This window comes from Pelodiscus sinensis, chromosome 2 (assembly GCF_049634645.1).
Source record: "Pelodiscus sinensis isolate JC-2024 chromosome 2, ASM4963464v1, whole genome shotgun sequence".
Lineage (NCBI taxonomy): Eukaryota > Metazoa > Chordata > Testudines > Trionychidae > Pelodiscus > Pelodiscus sinensis.
In genome coordinates this window covers 22,790,381-22,807,068 of record NC_134712.1, presented here as the reverse complement: position 1 = coordinate 22,807,068, position 16,688 = coordinate 22,790,381, and the positions used below count along the sequence as shown (strand labels likewise).

General features: G+C 46.9%; 1 protein-coding gene across 8 annotated transcripts in view; it reads right to left on the bottom strand.

Moving 5' to 3' along the window:
* SAMD12 (sterile alpha motif domain containing 12) overlaps nucleotides 1-14,714 on the bottom strand; it is a 237,804-nt gene extending 223,090 nt beyond the window's left edge. Inside the window, exons 1-3 of one of the 8 annotated variants that reach the window (XM_075920189.1) lie at nucleotides 14,371-14,594; nucleotides 7,495-7,585; nucleotides 7,092-7,247 (exon numbers count right to left, since the gene is read on the bottom strand). In XM_075920189.1, the coding sequence (XP_075776304.1) occupies nucleotides 7,092-7,128 (37 nt within the window). In that variant the 5' untranslated portion in view covers nucleotides 7,129-7,247; nucleotides 7,495-7,585; nucleotides 14,371-14,594. Of the gene's footprint in view, nucleotides 1-7,091; nucleotides 7,248-7,494; nucleotides 7,586-7,932; nucleotides 8,029-14,370 lie in introns of those variants that run through there. The other 7 variants (XM_075920194.1, XM_075920193.1, XM_075920190.1 and 4 more) reach the window with 7 other exon arrangements.
* Between the last annotated feature and the right edge of the window lie 1,974 nt (nucleotides 14,715-16,688).

Sequence of the window (16,688 nt, the reverse complement as noted above, 5' to 3'; positions counted from 1 at the left end):
TAAATTACATAACTTAAAATAAACATAGCTTAGATGATTTATAGCAATGTCTACATTGTGCTACGTTTGTAGGGGATGCTCTTCTGCCTTTTGGTGAGGAGTGGAGTACTAAAGTCAACAGGAGAAAGCTCTGCCTTCAACTTAGCAGGTATTCACCGGACCCTCTAAATTGATGTTGCTGCATCATTTGCAGTGGTGAAGATGAAGTCCTCAGACTTGAAAGAATCATTCTGTTTGACTTCTACTTGTTTTAACTACTGGAATAAATTAGCTTCTGAAGCCTGAGCCTAACTGGTGTAAATCAGCACAGCTCCATAAATCTTGCCAATTTACACCACCTCAAGGTATTGCCCATGGTACATACAGTTCAGCCTGAATCAAAATGCTGCCCATGCTGACTAGTAACAAGTGTGATTGGAATACTAGTAATATGCAAAGGCACCATCTTCAAACTTGTCCAATCCCACCTCCAGAAATCTACAAATCCAGGGGCCAATAAAGTCAGTAAAATCTACATGACCAACCATGTGGACTCCGTATCCATCATTCTTTTTCTTGGACATCAATGCAAAGTACATGATGTAATAATAATATTATTATTACTATTATCAACAACAACAGAAACTTTCTAAAGCTGAAGTTTAGTATTACTTTATTAAATAACATCTGTATCTAGACGTGTTACTATTAATCACTATAAACTAACCCATCAATATAACAATAGAGTCACACAATTACAAATGAGTTGGGAGTGGAAAAAGTAGCAGCACAGATATTATTGAAGATATTGCTAATAATAATAAATTGGCCATTTCATTCAAACCAAGTCATCTCTCCTCTTTCTAATACCACTGATGGCCATACAAAAGTTCTACATCTAGAGTGGAAAAATCCCATACTTTCCCATAGAACAGAAACCTATATGCAATAAACTGTCTCAGTTTGAAATCAGATACATGAAGGACAGAGTCCAAATTAACATTGCAGGCCCTCATCTTGCATCATTTATGCACATGCTTTACTTTACTCACACAAGAATTTTACTAATGCAACAGATACCTGTCTACTGGAAACTAGATGGAGATCACTAGCTTATTTCACATTGGTCACTAAGTTGTCACTTTCCTACCACACTGGAGAGAAATTTAACTAATGATCTAGTAAGATGACAACCCATTAACATTCCTTGTGCCCTTCAGACCCCCAAATATGCTGTGTTTGATTACTATATTCTATAATCTTGTGACCTCACAACTGCAAACTCCCTCTTGCCTAAAGAAAGCAGCATTTAATCAAGAAAGGTAAGACCACTAGCATGACAACCAAATTATTCTGAAGAGTTATTTGCCAATTCCATCTAGGAATCATAATTATATTTTAATATGTCAGTATTAAACACTCTCTAATGTCATGCTAATGACTGAGAGACTCATTACGAATTTCCTAATCTTGGAAATTTGTAAGTAAGGTTCTGATCCTGCTAGGAGCTATGCACAGATGCAGGTCTACCTGCAGCTAGGTCATTGCACGATGAAATTGGTGAACAAACAATAAGAAGGAGCAGTAGGTGTGTATCATAAAAGATAGATACTTTCTGAATTAAATTTTAATGATTGGAGTACAATTTGAACTACAGATCACATTCTACAATGTGCCAGTTAGGTAAGTGAACTAGTCACTTCCCCCACTCCCTTGCTGCCTTTATCGGAAAGGGGTGCGGGAGGGGAGAAGAGGAGGAGGAGGTGCTTCAAAGCAGCAGTACCATGTGGAGCACAGAATCTGCCGCTTTGAAAAGCTGTGTGCGGCCTGGGGCCATTTCAAAGTGGCAGTGCCACGTGCAACCTGGGCTCAGCTGGGGACTCCCCCACTGACCCCAGGCTCTATGCGGCCCTGACGCTTTGAAACGCTGCAGGGAACACGAGGCCAGTTGGTGACTGCTTGAGTCCCCTGCTGGCCCCATGCCACACGCAGAGCTTTTGCCTTTGAAGTATAGCAACAGACCTGGGGCTGTTGCTACACTTCAAAGACAGAGGCGCCCTTATCGACTAATCGAATAGTCGATGCAAATCTAAGTTTAACATCCCTAGAGCCAGAAACTACCAAACGTTTACTTTTGCAAAAATAATTCACCCTTTGTTAGCAAGAAACCTTATGACACTATTCTATTAAGGCTTTGCTGAGATCCTCCTATTTTCTGGCGTGAATTATGAATAGTATAGTTTAGTGAAGTGAAGATCAGAGAGGGTCTTAACTGAATTTTGTTAGCTCAGTTTACCAAACAAAAATCGTTCTAAAGAAGCCTTCTTGAAGAAAGATTGGCAATTCACATCTCCCCACATTGTATTTCTATAAGACTGCCTAATAAGGCCACTACTCAATTCTGTAAACAACTATAACATCAGAAATATTTTCTGAAGATGAGAGACACTATTAAGTGCACAAAGCTTGAAGACAGACACACACACTGGAAAAGGGTGGGTTTTTTTTTAATTGCTGCATCAATGTCACAATGAGGAATTTAATACACCAAACTTACTATGGTTTATTAAAGTATATATCCAATAAGTGTGTGGAATACATTAGACTTTGATTCAGCTGTGAATTCTTGCTTTATTCCCATTTAAATTTGCTATGAACACAAAGGAAGATAGAAAATATTTATTAAAATCTCCACAGCCTATTTAACTTATTTGGTAATCTTATAATTGCCTTCATATTTTTCCGCCCCACTTTTCTTCATTTTATCACAACATGTTTCTTCCTACCATCTCTCCTACTTCTTGAATACACCCTTTCCCTATGGAGATCAAAAATTCCTTCTTTCCATCCTACAATATAATTCTTCACCTCCTACTGCTTACTCATACCACTGAATCCTACTGTCTCAGATACCCAGCCCACTCTTGTAGAAATAAACTGCTGGTTGAAGTGTATCATTACTTTGCTAGAGAAAAAAAACAAAACACAGAAGAAAGCTGTCATTTACACAAATTGCAATTTCTCTATTTTTTTTTTGAAAGAGCACTCTAATTAGTAAAAGGGTCTATTTTGCTTTTGCCGTAACTTGACTAGTAATACACAGAATAATTTGATGGCCTGTCTTCCCTTCCAGCATTCTCTCGCTCTCACTCACACACACCTCATGGGATTAAAAAGGCAGTCACTAAACTGTAGCTCCAGCAAGGAACCCAAGTTGGCTGGAACCAAATATCTATAAACAAACTCAGAGGGCTCGGAATCCACGCAACATATCGTTTCCAACCCCTGTTCTTGACCAGATACATGATGGGTATCTCCACCTGCATAAATTCTGGTTATCACAGGCAGTACTAACACAGCTTGCTTCGGCCCATGTTAAATCCCAACACCTACTAGCTGCTCTGATTCCTAGAACCCCGGGGAGTCACAGAGCATGTACAATTAGTCAACAATGTTTAGAGCAGCATTAATTAATCCTCTGATGCTATGCCAGTTTTAGTTCATGCTACATGAAGAATATGTTACTTGTTTAGGCCTGTATGCAGGGAGTGCAAAGGGTGTGAATGCACCTCCTCCCTCCTCCCCCAAATTGCCTCTAGGGGCTGATTCCAGCTGGCCTGGGGAAGGCAGGGGCAGCACGCTGCCTAGGCCTTGCTCCCCCATTCTCTGGCTGATTGAGGGGAGGGGGGAAGCAGGAACAGCATACTGCCCGAGCCTCCCACCCCCATGCTCCAGCTGGGGCTGAGTTCTCCTCCCCCGCTCCCAGGAGTGAAACTGAGGGAGGGGCTGGGCCTCCGTGGCAGGAGCAGGGAAGCCACCAGTCCCTCTCACGATTCACTCCAGGCTGTGGCCTGGCCACACAGGGCTCCTGGGCAGCCCGAAAGGAAAATTGGCATATTCTAGAATATTGTTTTTCACTTCTGATATTACAGCAAGAGCCCAGAAGGTAATTTCTATAAAACCTTTATTACTGTATACATTTTTAGTATGTTATAACAAAATCATTTTACCAATCACTGTTTCCACTCAAATTTCTCATTAACGTTTCTTATGCACACTCTTTACATGACTATTTTGAACTCCTTTATATTTAAAAAAAAAAAATGTGGTCCACATTTACAAAAACAGCACACACACCCCCTCAGAAATTCCCGCATATGGGCCTGTTATTGCAGCTACTCTTCTACTCCCACTCCTACCTTCTTGGCTTCAACGTAACTGTACTCCAGGGTCTAGTGCACTATTGTTGCTTTGCTCTCTGCAACAGGGATGTGAACAAGTAACCATTGACTGGTGATGGGAGTGGCCCGCTGCAGGCCGAAGGCTGCTACAGCCCCACTGGGCCCAGTGTGCTGTGGGCCAAAGTGGGAGCCAACAGCCCCACATGGGGCAGGAGAAGGCAGTGGCAGTCCCATGCGATGAGGGTTGGTGGCAACCCCGCATGGAAGTGAGAGACAGTTGAGGCAAAGCCAACAGCAACACTGCAGGCTGAGGGCTGCTCACATCTGCTTAACAGGTGAAACCTAAGGTTTAACGGTTTAACAGATTACATGCATCCCTCCTCTGCAATACCCTTTCACTTCGGTTAGCTCAGATCTAATGGAAGAAGCACAGGAACTGGAGAGAACTAATCTTGGCTCAGATATGCTCTAAGCTAAGGACTTGGACAAACCACAGCTTTTTTCTCGTATTATCCCCATTTGTAAAAGGGAGACAATGGTTTATTTACGTAACCTGACAGGGATGTTGCAGTATTTCATCAGTTACTGTTTGTACAGCACATTGAATATGTAAAGCTCCATGCAAATAAATTGCAAGCCTGACAGTTTCTACCACCTCTGGAAATCTAGCCAAAGCAGCAGATGGCTATGTGGCATCTGCCAACCCCCAACGCCACTACAGTGTCCTACAAAACTGAGCATTCAGCTCTCTGAAATACTTTGCCTTTCATACTTGGTGATCCCTGGCCAAATTCTACTCTCAGTCGGTCTCATACAAATCCAGCATAATTCTGGTTAAATAAATTAATGCCGTTATTCTGGAAATGTGCAACAACAACCAAAGAACACACACTGGTCAGTTTCCCCTATCTGCTACTTTTCGCATCTTTAACAACAATACCTCTTCTCTGCATGACTTTAAGGACTGGGGTCTCAGGGCCAGTGCGAGTCCTCAGATCCCTTCAGCAGACCAGCAGGCACACCTCCTCTGCCAGTGCTGTGGGGGGTAGGGGTCTCTGGGCATTCCCCCCCCCCCATGTCTCCTGATCCCTTCTGCTGGCCCATGTGTCCCATCCCCTCCACATTTACCAGCCCAGCCTGTTCCCCCCCCCCACCAAACGATTTAAAATCCACCTCCCCACACTGCTGCACTGCCGATAGAAGCAGAGGAATAGAGTGGCTTCCTGCTGCTAGCTCCGTGTTGCTGCCAGCACAACTCTATGACCCAGGGCAGGTGTGTGCAGAACCGACCTGTCCATAGGTGTGAGCTGTGAAACTATTATCTCATTTTGTGAAACTGACTAGACAGCAGTGATGCCAACTCTCTTGATTTGATCACAAGCCTCCTGATAATTAGGGCTTTTTTTTTTAATGGAAAGCCCCAGCCACATTATTAGAATTAAGCCATATCTGAGAACTTTACTACCTGATGCCTCATACACTATCAGCTGTGATCGCTGTGACTTAGCAGAGTATGCTTGTTTGATGGTGCAGAGTGCAGGAAGACAATCTCAGCTTCTTTTTCTGTTTTTTTAAAGGAAGACTTTAGGTCTCCTGGCTTGTGTAGAAAAGCTAGAAAATGTGCCCCCAGTTCAGCCAAAAACCTCAAACACCAGATGCCAAATAAAAAGACACCTGAGGATCTTTTATCTGTGATTTCAAGCAGCTATTCTCTTTTTGGGAGATCAGGAGGGCTGGTTCATAAGTTTTGAACACTTGGGGTGGGCAATACAGTACATGCAAGTTGACAGTGTCTCCCACTGTGTTCAGCAGCCCAAACAGAGACCAAAAATATGAAACCGAGACCTCACTCTTACACCTCCATGTCCTCACACTGGGATGCCCTCCCACCCCACTAACATCCACGCCCTTTCACTGGGATCCTAGGGTTGCCAGCTGTCCGGTGTTCTCTGATTCTCCATATGTAATGTCCGGTATTCTCTGATTTTTCCAGCTGAGCACCGGACGGAAGCCTGGCGTGGGAGGAGGGAGCAGCTGGAAGGCAGAGGCCTCCATCGACGCTAGGAGCCTGTGACTGCGCAGAAGCCTGGCAGGGGCGGGGGGAGTGGCTGGGACCACCAGCCACTCCCCCCCCGCAAGGCTTCTGCACAATCGCAGGCTCCTAGCACCGATGGAGGCCCAGCCTCCCAGCCTAGGAGTCCCAGCTTGGAGGCGGGGCTGCGATCGCCACTCTGGGCGCTTCGGAAGCCTAGCCGGGGCTGGTGGAGTGGCTGGGAATCTGCCCCCACAAGGCTTCTGCGCAATCACAGGCTCCCAGCGCCAATCGTGGCCCTGCCTCCCAGCCTATGAGCCCCAGATGGGAGGCGGGGTTGCGATCGCTGCTTATCCTGCATTCCTTTTTTTTGCTCCACCAAATTTTGCTCCACCAAAAAATACCGCGTGTCTGGTATTTTTAGGAAGACCATCCGGCAATCCTAGATCCTGCCTCTTCCACACCTCCTCCCACTAACATCTGTGTCTTTGTGCTGGAATCCTCTGCTCCGCTCCAGGTTAACTGAACAGTGCCACACTGCTGGCCTCAGAAGTGCCTCAGGTTGAGTGGTTCCCTGGCCAGCACAATTCATATTGCGGCAGAGGCAGCCAGTGTGGCCTCCCCGACCAAGCAGCGCCCTCTGCGACCAGGACTATGTGGGCGCTGGGGGCCTGGGTGCTATTGGGAACAGTTTGAGAAGGTGTTAGTCCATGTTTGCTGCCCCCAGGCCGGCAGCCCCACAGGCCAGATTAAATAACGTTTTCAAAATATTTCGTGGGCCGGATTGGAGAAGTGCTTGGGCTGCAAATGGCCGTCGGAGCAGGAGATTGAGACCCCTGTTTTAGCAAATAACTAGGGCTAGGCCGTAGAATTGTGAAGGCTCACAGAGAAGTACTTACCCAAGTATCCAACTGAAGTCAGTACCACTGGCTGCATGAGTAAGTGCCCGCTAATGTAAGTAACAGATGCTTTGTACTAGCCCTCAACTCATAGCTCTGGTTCACAGGAAGGAAGGACTTAGAATCACAGCCACAAAAAGCCCATAATCTAAATACCTAAGAGAAACAGAGGGGGAGATGGGAACAGGTACAACTGGTTAGTAGCAGAGCTAGTGACCTAAATTACATATTATGCCACCTTATTTCATCAATAATTCTCCTAGACCTTAAGTACACCAGCATTTTTTTTAGTTTCTCCACCATTTCTTTGGTAGCAGTGTTTCAGTTCAGGCCTTGCTCCACACAACTCCCCCAAATACCTTGTATACTGGGTTTACAATGGGGGGCCTAGAAACATTCCTACCAGATCCATGCAAGTCCTTTTGGTGACTGTATTCCACAGGGTGCAGATCCACTGCCTTCCTCTTATGCTGCCACAACGTTTTAGGAGCATCCTAGGGCAACAAAGAATCAGGCTTCTAGTCTTAGTCAAACGTCAGAAGGAGTTCAGCAGCCAATGCATTATTCATATTATACCCACCAAAAAGAAGTCAGACGATAGCATTTGTCACAAAACCACCATACAATATAATTAGCAGTATTCCTGTTCAGGAATAGGTAGGGCTGGGTACTGCAGGTCAGTGCTACAGGGGCTATCTGTGTGCAGTATGCCTGTGTTATCCAGCCAATGCTGTCAGTCACTCATTTTCATGAGCAATAAATATGTTCTAGAGACACCCTCAGCACTGCATGAACACCCTCCTCCCTGTTTCTCACTGCACAAGAGCTTAAAAAACCCCACCTTTTTTTAAAGCGTTGTAACCAAGATCCAAAGGCTTATTCTGCAAGCTCTGACCTACTTCTTTCATTCTCACCGAAGGGAAGCAAACACTGAAAGGGAGCATGGTCAAAACTGTTAGATCTAAAAATAGACCTACCTTGGCAGAGCTCCCATCTACATGGGCTCACTTTAAGGTCTGCAAATGGATTTTCCCCTCCCCAAGCAATTCTCTGTTGAAGCCAGATATTCAGACACCATGCAAATCGCTAATCCAATCAATCCACACATTGCCTCTTGGAATAACTATACTGATTTAAACTTAGACCTATGCTGTACCAGTTCTCCTCCCCACCCCTACCCATTCAGGTATTTGTTTTCGAATGTACAGAGGAGACGGAGCTATCCCAAAGCTTACATTTTGCCATTGCAATGCGATCCCTGCCCTGCTGCCCAACTGCCCCAACCTGGAGGAAAATGTCCCAGTGCTGGGTATTTGCTGTCTCAGCTGAATCCCTGGACACTTGACTGAGTAATGCCCTGATCCTTCAAGGACAGCAGTGCAGGTGGCCATCAGGCCTTTAAAGCAGAACAGAAAAAAAATGGCTTCCCTCTACTACTGGACACTACACAAGAAAGGCAAGAAGTTTTAAGATGATTAACTTTCCATTCCTTTCTGGGGTAAGGAGGCAGAGGCTGAGAAGTGAGGAGCAGTGAAGGAAAATTAATCTCTTGACTTCCTGCCAGAATAACACAAGGCTCCAAAACCTCCCTCCACCTACACAGCACCCTCTGCCCTGTTCATGCAAGGGACTTTGCTTATTTGGTGCCTATGACACCTACCCTATATACAGGGACTAAGAAACATCTGGTTAGACAAGAAGTAGGATTTCAAGCACTGATAACAAAGACTCCTCAGAGGGGTAGACATATAGGATCATGACCTTTCAGGGGTAAGTCCCATTTTACCAGATGAGTTGGAGTAGAAATAGCAGAAACCGAGATATATAACACAGCAGAATAAGTATGTGTCAATTGTAGGACCTGTGTTAATGAAGCTAATGAAGTGGGCTGGATGTATCCTATTCATAGCTTTTGCTATGAAAATGCAGATATAAATGGCAGGGGAAACTGGCTTTGTAATGCGTTAACCAGTTAACGTTTTTATCCAAGCCCAGGGTAACTGTCAAATTTGTTGATGGATTCCAGTTCTGCAGTCTCTCTCTGTAATCGGGTGGTGAATACAAATAATCCTATATCCAACTTGCCCTATTTGTGTGCGTGTGTGCAGGCCCGCTGGTGTGTGTGTGTGTGTGGCGATGGGCGGGGGGGCCAGGTGATTCAAAGAGGGCTCCAGGCTGCCACGGCAGCACTGAGGGTAGTTGGAATCCCAGGCTCTTTAAATTGCCATTATGTGGCTCAGAGATGGGGGAAGAGGCAGTGCCACACTCTGGGTGGTACAGAGAGTTGGCTGCCACAGACTGCCCCTTCTGCCTGAGGCCCCACCCCTTCCGGAGCATGGACCTGCTCCCTCCTCCCCCACCTTGTCTAGGGACCTGTGGAGGTGTTGGCTTGAGTGCATGCATGCATCCTGTCTTTTGCAAAGTACAGGCAGTCCCCGGGTTACGTACAAGATAGGGACTGTAGGTTTGTTCTTAAGTTGAATCTGTATGTAAGTCAGAACTGGCGTCCAGATTCAGCCGCTGCTGAAACTGACCGCCAGTTCTGACTTACATACAGATTCAACTTAAGAACCCCAAGTCAGTTGCTGCTGAAACTGATCAGCGGCTGATTCCAGGAAGCCTGGGGCAGAGCAACTCTGCCTCGGGCTTCCTGTAGTCAACGCTGGTCAGTTTCAGCAGTGGCTGACTTGGGGACGCCTGGGGCAGAGCAGCTGGGGTGCTGCTGGGTTGCTCCATTAGCACTGCTCCTCGCTCCTTGGCGCTACTGGACCAACCCAGCAGCACCCCAGCTGCTCTGCCCCAGGCGTCCTGATTCAGCTACTGATGAAACTGACCAGCAGCGGCTGAATCAGGACCTGGGGCAGAGCAGCTGGGGTGCTGCTGGGTTGGTCCAGTAGTGCCCAGAGCAGCGCTGCAGGACCATTCGGCAGCGCCCCAGCTGCTCTGCCCCAGGGTCCACAACAAAAGCCTGGTCTGCTGGGGGGGGGGGGCACACTAGCTGCGCTCTCCTCCCGCCCCCCCAGCAGACCAGGGACACAGGGAGCAGAGCCGCAGTGGCAGCGGGGTGCCGCGCCTCTGAGGCTTTGCTCTGGCAAAGTCTCAGAGGCGAGGGACCCCGCCACGGCTGCGGCTTCAGTCCCGGTGCCTGTGGTCTGCTGGGGACGGTCCCCAGAAGAGAACACAAACAGAGGGAAAGACAAAGAGGGGACAAGACCACAGAGAGAAACAGAGACAGAAAATAGGGCAGTTTCAGTAGCTGAAGAAACCATGAGTACTACATGGGAGGAGCGAAACACAGAAATCTCCAATGGGAGAAGCTGTTTGCTTTTGCCAAAGGGAAATAAAGAGGAGAGAAGCCACCCCAAATCCCTCAGGAAGAAGATATGTTCTCCATGTCATTTCTCTCTCCCCTCTCAGGAAGAAATGGAGAGGGATAGGACCCCCTGAAGATCCTGGAGGAAAGGAAACAGGATTGTCATCCTTCCCTGAAGATGGGGTAAGGAGGCTTCTGCCACTCCAGTCTCACCTCAGTCACCCCGCCAATACAAATAGCTCCCAGAAAGATAGAGCCTATTAAGAAGGAGAGGTCTGGTGGGTAAGGTAATCAAGATTCAATTCCCATCTTTGCCACAGACTACCTGTGTGATCTTTGTACCTCAATTTCCCCCTTCAATTTAATGAAGGTAATATTTCCCTACTTCCCAGAAGTTCGGCAAAGCTTTAACTCAATGATATTCATAAAGCTTTTTGAGCTCCTCAGATGGAAGGCAATACAGAAATGACTAGAATTATTAAAGATGTGAATGGATTTAGGAGACAGGATAAGAAGAGTGTAATCAACTGAATAAAAATTAATATCGAATGCACTTTAATGGGGTTTCTGCGTATGTATGAACTGAAGCACTCCTAAATGGCAGTCTGCTTCACCTCTACACTAACCAAGCACATGCACCTAATTTGCACTGCTAACCCTTTTTACCACAAACAGCACTAATTACATCAAGACACTTCATTTATCAAGGTTCACAAATTTAAAAAAATAATAATGATGTTGCGCCTCCTAATCTGACCCATAAAGAGCTTTAAGCACAAATTCTCAAAATGATCTTTTTGGGGAGATCATTTTGATTTTGGGAGGCTAGCTTTAGATATATAGCCACATTTTCAGAAAAAGCCAACAGCACTGGGTGTCTGCCTAGAAAAAAAACAAGTTCTGATTTTCAGAGGTACCAAACCACAATAGCTCCAAGTGGTAGCTGAAAATTAGGCCTTGGATCCACATTTTTTCAAAGCTCATTTTGGTGTCCAGTTTGAGACAACATAGCCATGATTTTCAGTGATGTAGGACAGTGGTTCCCAACCATTAGTCCACAGACCAGTACCTGTCAGCAAACTGCTGGTTGCCAAGCCATGGCAGTTCTGGGGGCCGGGGCTGGAGAACACCACCCAGCCAGTGTTCCCGCTGAGGTCCACACACCTCCTCAACAAAGCCACCTAGTGGTGGCTAAGCTGCTCCAGGGCAGGGACATGTGATGGGCAGCTGCCCCACCTCAGGAGCAGCAGAGCAGGCAACCCGCAGCTACTCTGGCAGCCCAGGCCTGGGCTAGAGCCACGCGGCCAGCATGGGGGGCTGGCACGGGAGGGGGTCTGATGGTGGAGGGGGGCTGGTGGAACTGAAGCCAGATGTTTGCAGCAGTTCTTGGGGTCGGAGCTTTTGGTAGACCGGTAACATTTTACTGGTATATTTGCATATTCATTATGAATGTGCAAATACATTGTTGCCAGTCCGCCAAAAGTTTGTGACTGGGTTTGCTGGTCTGCGGTGTGAAAAAGTTTGGGAACCACTGATCTAGGGCACAAGCAGCAAACTTTGAGTGTCTATGAGGTAGCGGATACTTAGCATCTTTGGGGCAGGAAAAAAAAATCAATCTCAGTGTTGTCTTGGAAATCCAATAAATAAGGCACTTGCACAATTGAAGGATGATTTTCAAAATGTGCAACCTAATAACTTACTTAAGATCTCACAGAACAGGTGGCCAGGACCAGATAAGAATTTAGGAATTCCTGATATGTAGCCTTGCGTACTAGAATATACTGCCTCTCAAACAAGCAATTTCTGAGAGGGGCAGTGCAGAAAAAAATGAATATATTTATTCCTATTGCTCCTAGCCATACAGTCTCTCTCGCCTAAATCTCCTTGAATTACTCAGTGGAAGTAAAACACAAGTGCAGCTACATACATATAGTCAGCTTTTTAGAAGAGTTTGACTTTGACTTAAGCACCTAAATAAAGTAACCAGATTTTCAAAAGTGCTCAAGTATGCAGCAGCTGCCACTTCATTTAGGTGTTTCAATGGAAGCTGGACTTTCTTTTTTTAAAACCAGTCTAGGGTGTTTGATTTTTTTTTCTTTCCCAGTTGCTGGAGTGGGATACAGTAGACTACTTGGGCACCCACATCTTAGAAACTCTTACACAGATACAAGATTTACGTTCACTGTCCACATTGTGATTGGAATGCACAACACAGTTTCACCACATTACATTTCAGAAGTGTAGAAGCTATTTAAGGTAAGAGGATATAACGATAGCATCTGCTTTTGCATTTAAAGATATGGGTGGTCCAGATAGAAGTGGTGATATGGAATACACAATTCATGCTAAAATGGAAAACTTACGATTTACAAGCAATGCATGTGCAGCTCAGCTGCCTTTCATGTGTGGAATATCAGCACCTTGGTAGCCAGTTCTGAAGTTGTGTAATACAGGCAGTCCCCAACTTACGTCGGATCCGCACTTACGAACGGGGCTCTCTCGCCCCGAAGCTCACAGGCAGCAGTCCGCCACCTCGACCTCCGGGGCGAGAAAAGCTGCTCCCGGTGCCCCTGGTCTGCTGGGGACCGTCTCCAGCAGACCAGGGACACCGGGAGCAAAGCCACAGTGGCGGTGGGTCCCGCGCCAGAGCAAAGCCTCAGAGGCGCGGCACCCCGCCGCTGCAGCTTTGCTCCCCGTGTGCCTGGTCTGCTGGGGGGGGGCGCGCAGCTAGTGTGCCCCCCCCCAGCAGACCAGGCTTTTGTTGTGGACCCTGGGGCAGAGCAGCTGGGGCGCTGCCGGTTGGTTCCGCAGCGCCGCTCTGGGCACTACTGGACCAACCCAGCAGCACCCCAGCTGCTCTGCCCCAGGCGTCCTGATTCAACCGCTGCTGGTCAGTTTCAGCAGCGGCTGAATCAGGACTCTTGGGGCAGAGCAGCTGGGGTGCTGATGGGTTGGTCCAGTAGCCCCGAGGAGCGGCGCCACTGGAGCAACCCAGCAGCACCCCAGCTGCTCTGCCCCAGGCGTCCCCAAGTCAGCCGCTGCTGAAACTGACCAGCGCTGACTACAGGAAGCCCGAGGCTCAGTTGCTCTGCCCCGGGCTTCCTGGAATCAGCCGCTGATCAGTTTCAGCAGCAGCTGACTTGGGGTTCTTAAGTTGAATCTGTATGTAAGTCAGAACTGGCGGTCAGTTTCAGCAGCGGCTGAATCTGGACGCCAGTTCCGACTTACATACAGATTCAACTTAAGAACAAACCTACAGTCCCTATCTTGTAGGTAACCCGGGGACTGCCTGTACAGAAACACCAGTTGCAACACAAAGCCTCAAGGCACCATTATGGAGGCTATGCCTAAGTGCAGATTACAAAAGGCCTGGTAATAATGGCCAAAGAGGCACAGGCAGCTCCCTACTCTTCTGAAAAACAATTTAACCAACCCACACTTCAGAGCCATTCTTTGTGCCCATGGTCACTTGATTTTTCAGCCACCATTTAAACAAACATAAATAGCTACTGATGTCAGAAGTCAATGGCACTTCTGGGAGTGAATTTCAGGGGCTAGGATTTCCACCCCTGGCCTAGCCCAGCGCTCACAGACGAGGAGGGCATGAATTATAGATCCCCTACAGCTCTGAGAGGAGCGGGCTGCAAGCGAGGAGACGCAGTGGAGTTCTACGGTAGCAGGGATCGTGCCCCGCCGAGCAAAGGAGGGAAGGCTGAACAGGCATGGTCGGGTCACACGAGCTGGAGGGAGGGAGGCGAATGGGCATTTCTCAGGCACCTGAATCCGCTGCCTGCAGCGGGAGCACTCGCCCTCCAGCCCAAGGCACGTGCCAAAAGCCCCGCTGCCATCCCCCTTTTAAAGCCGGAGCTGATGCCTTCCTATTCCGCGGGGCCAGCCCCTCGGCTGCTCAGGTGAGCGGCAAGGGGGAGGGCACTGCAGCGTGCACAGGGGAAGGGGAGCCCTTACCTTCCACAGCCATTCTCTCAGCGCTCCCCTAGTGCATGCATAATTCGCCTGCCAAAGGCTTCTCCGCTAGCCCCCCTTCTTTCTTTCTCTCTCCCTTCAATGTTTTCTCTCTGCTCATCTGCAACCAAGACGCTCAACCTGCAGCTCTCACGCTAACAAGGGGTAGCCTGCGCCTAAGGCAGCCTGGGAAATGTAGTCTCCCTGGTGCCCAAGGGGTCCGTCCCCCACCGCCCAGGTTGAAGAGCCCTAACCACTCGCTTCACGGTCGCATATAATGCCCGGGCCAGAGATCAACAGGGCAAGGAGGTGGGAGGCTGAGCAACAGGTTTTGCTCTGATCAGACCATGTTCTGGGGAGAGGACTACAAGTCCCGAAATGCAGCAGTTCGGTCTTACCAGAGAGTTGGACTGGGGCTGTTTGATTGAGAACTTCCTTGTCAAATTAGGGAAGGAGCCAGGTACAGGCAGAAGGTGGGGCAGGAAGATTTGGATTTGTGAAAGGGGAAAAAAAGCCTTTTACTTATTTGGGCAGCCGCAGCTGATTGTGGCCAGAGATCTTGCAAAACAAAGAGCATGTGTTCCCTAGATTGTTGCTCTGCAGCTGTCAACATGCAAAATGGTTGCATTCAGTCTGACTTCAGCACCAATTTAGCAATTGCTTGCAAATGGACAAATATTTGAATATTTTGAGAAATGTTGTGTGAATATTTTCTCATCTGGACTGCCTTTCTGGACTCTATCCCAAGAATATCACCATAGTATCTAAACTCCTTGGAATGGGGGCCTCTTTTGCTGAATGAATAAAGTATACCTTCATGAAAGCTAGAAATTCTTCCCTTTCCAGCGCTGTCATGGTCCAACTCAGTAGATGCTAGCATGGAAAAATATTAATGAACATCTTTTTATGTGCTTTATTTTATAAAATCTGTGGGGCATAGAGAGATACACAAGCCAAAAACAAAATATTATTGCTTAATATAAAACTTAATTTTTAAAATCAAATAGTTTCCCCCAGAGGTTTGTTACTGTGTATATATTAATACATGAACCTATTTCCAGGGCCCACATCAGCACCCCCTCTACAGACTCGTGCACTTCTTTGTATTGTTTATTTCAACATGTGCTTTCTATATTTTAGGCACCTTCAAAAGAAGTGGTAGGACTTTTTGAAGGTGCTCACCATTAGCCTAACTCCGTTCCCAATGAAGTCAATGGTAAAACTCTTGCTGACTTCAGTGGGAGCAGCGTTAAGTTAGGCCAGGCCTGATACCCACCCATCGCCCATCTTAAGATGAATAATTATACATTCTGGAGAGGAGGAGAAAGCCTCCTTCATTCCTCTCAAAGGGTGTGAGCTCCATTAGCCAACTTGGACCTTGATTGTGCAAGGAGCTATTTATGGGCATATCCTGTTCTTGCACAGAGCCCCCCTGGAACCCATGTAGCTTCATGCAGGGGTCTATCTGCACAGAGCTCAGTGCGGGGCCTGAACCTGGAAATTTATTTTAAAATGTGGAGGATATGGTGTGATGGTTTTCAAGATTGTGAGTTCCCTTGTCACCCCTTGCCTCTAGAGGGGGGTATTCTTGTCCATGGTGGCTGGGTATTAGCTCCCTAGCACAACCAGCTTGTCTGCACTATGCTTGTCCTGCTTTCATTTTGAAGACAACAGTAAGCTGCACCTCAGTTCCTTTGCATTGTTTCCCTTTATTATTCAGCCACTGACACGGGACTCTCAGAGAAGCACAAGATCCTCTGCCCTCAAAAGGGCTTGTTTACCTCAGTTTACCAGTTTTCCTTCACCACCACTGCTACATAACATACAGCACTCATAAAAGAACAAGAGAAGGTTTATTTAAGAAATAATAGATATTCCACTAGAAACAAGCGAGAGTGATGGAAGCAAATGGTTACAATAAAATCAAAATAATAAAATATAAACAAATGCTGATACTTATTGTAAGTAGGTTTTCATCCCAAACATCAGCCTGGGATCAGGATCCAAAGTTTCATGAAAGACACCCGTGTTCCATAAGATGTTTCCTCAGTGAATGGATACATAGTACTTCTTCCACCCTCTGTTATACTGACACAGTTTTTCATCTCTATTTATAAATAGAGCTTACCCCTAGCTGTTGTAACGGTCCTTTTTCACCTCCAAGTGGTTTCAATTGTTTGCAGTTGCCTCTGATGGTTTTCCTCTGATAGTCTTGGGATGGCCCAAAGTTAGGCAATTGAAATTTACATTACATCACCAGCTAACCAGGGAGAGGTGCCAACACCCTCCTGCTTTCCTGGGTCATCACCTATATTTATTAT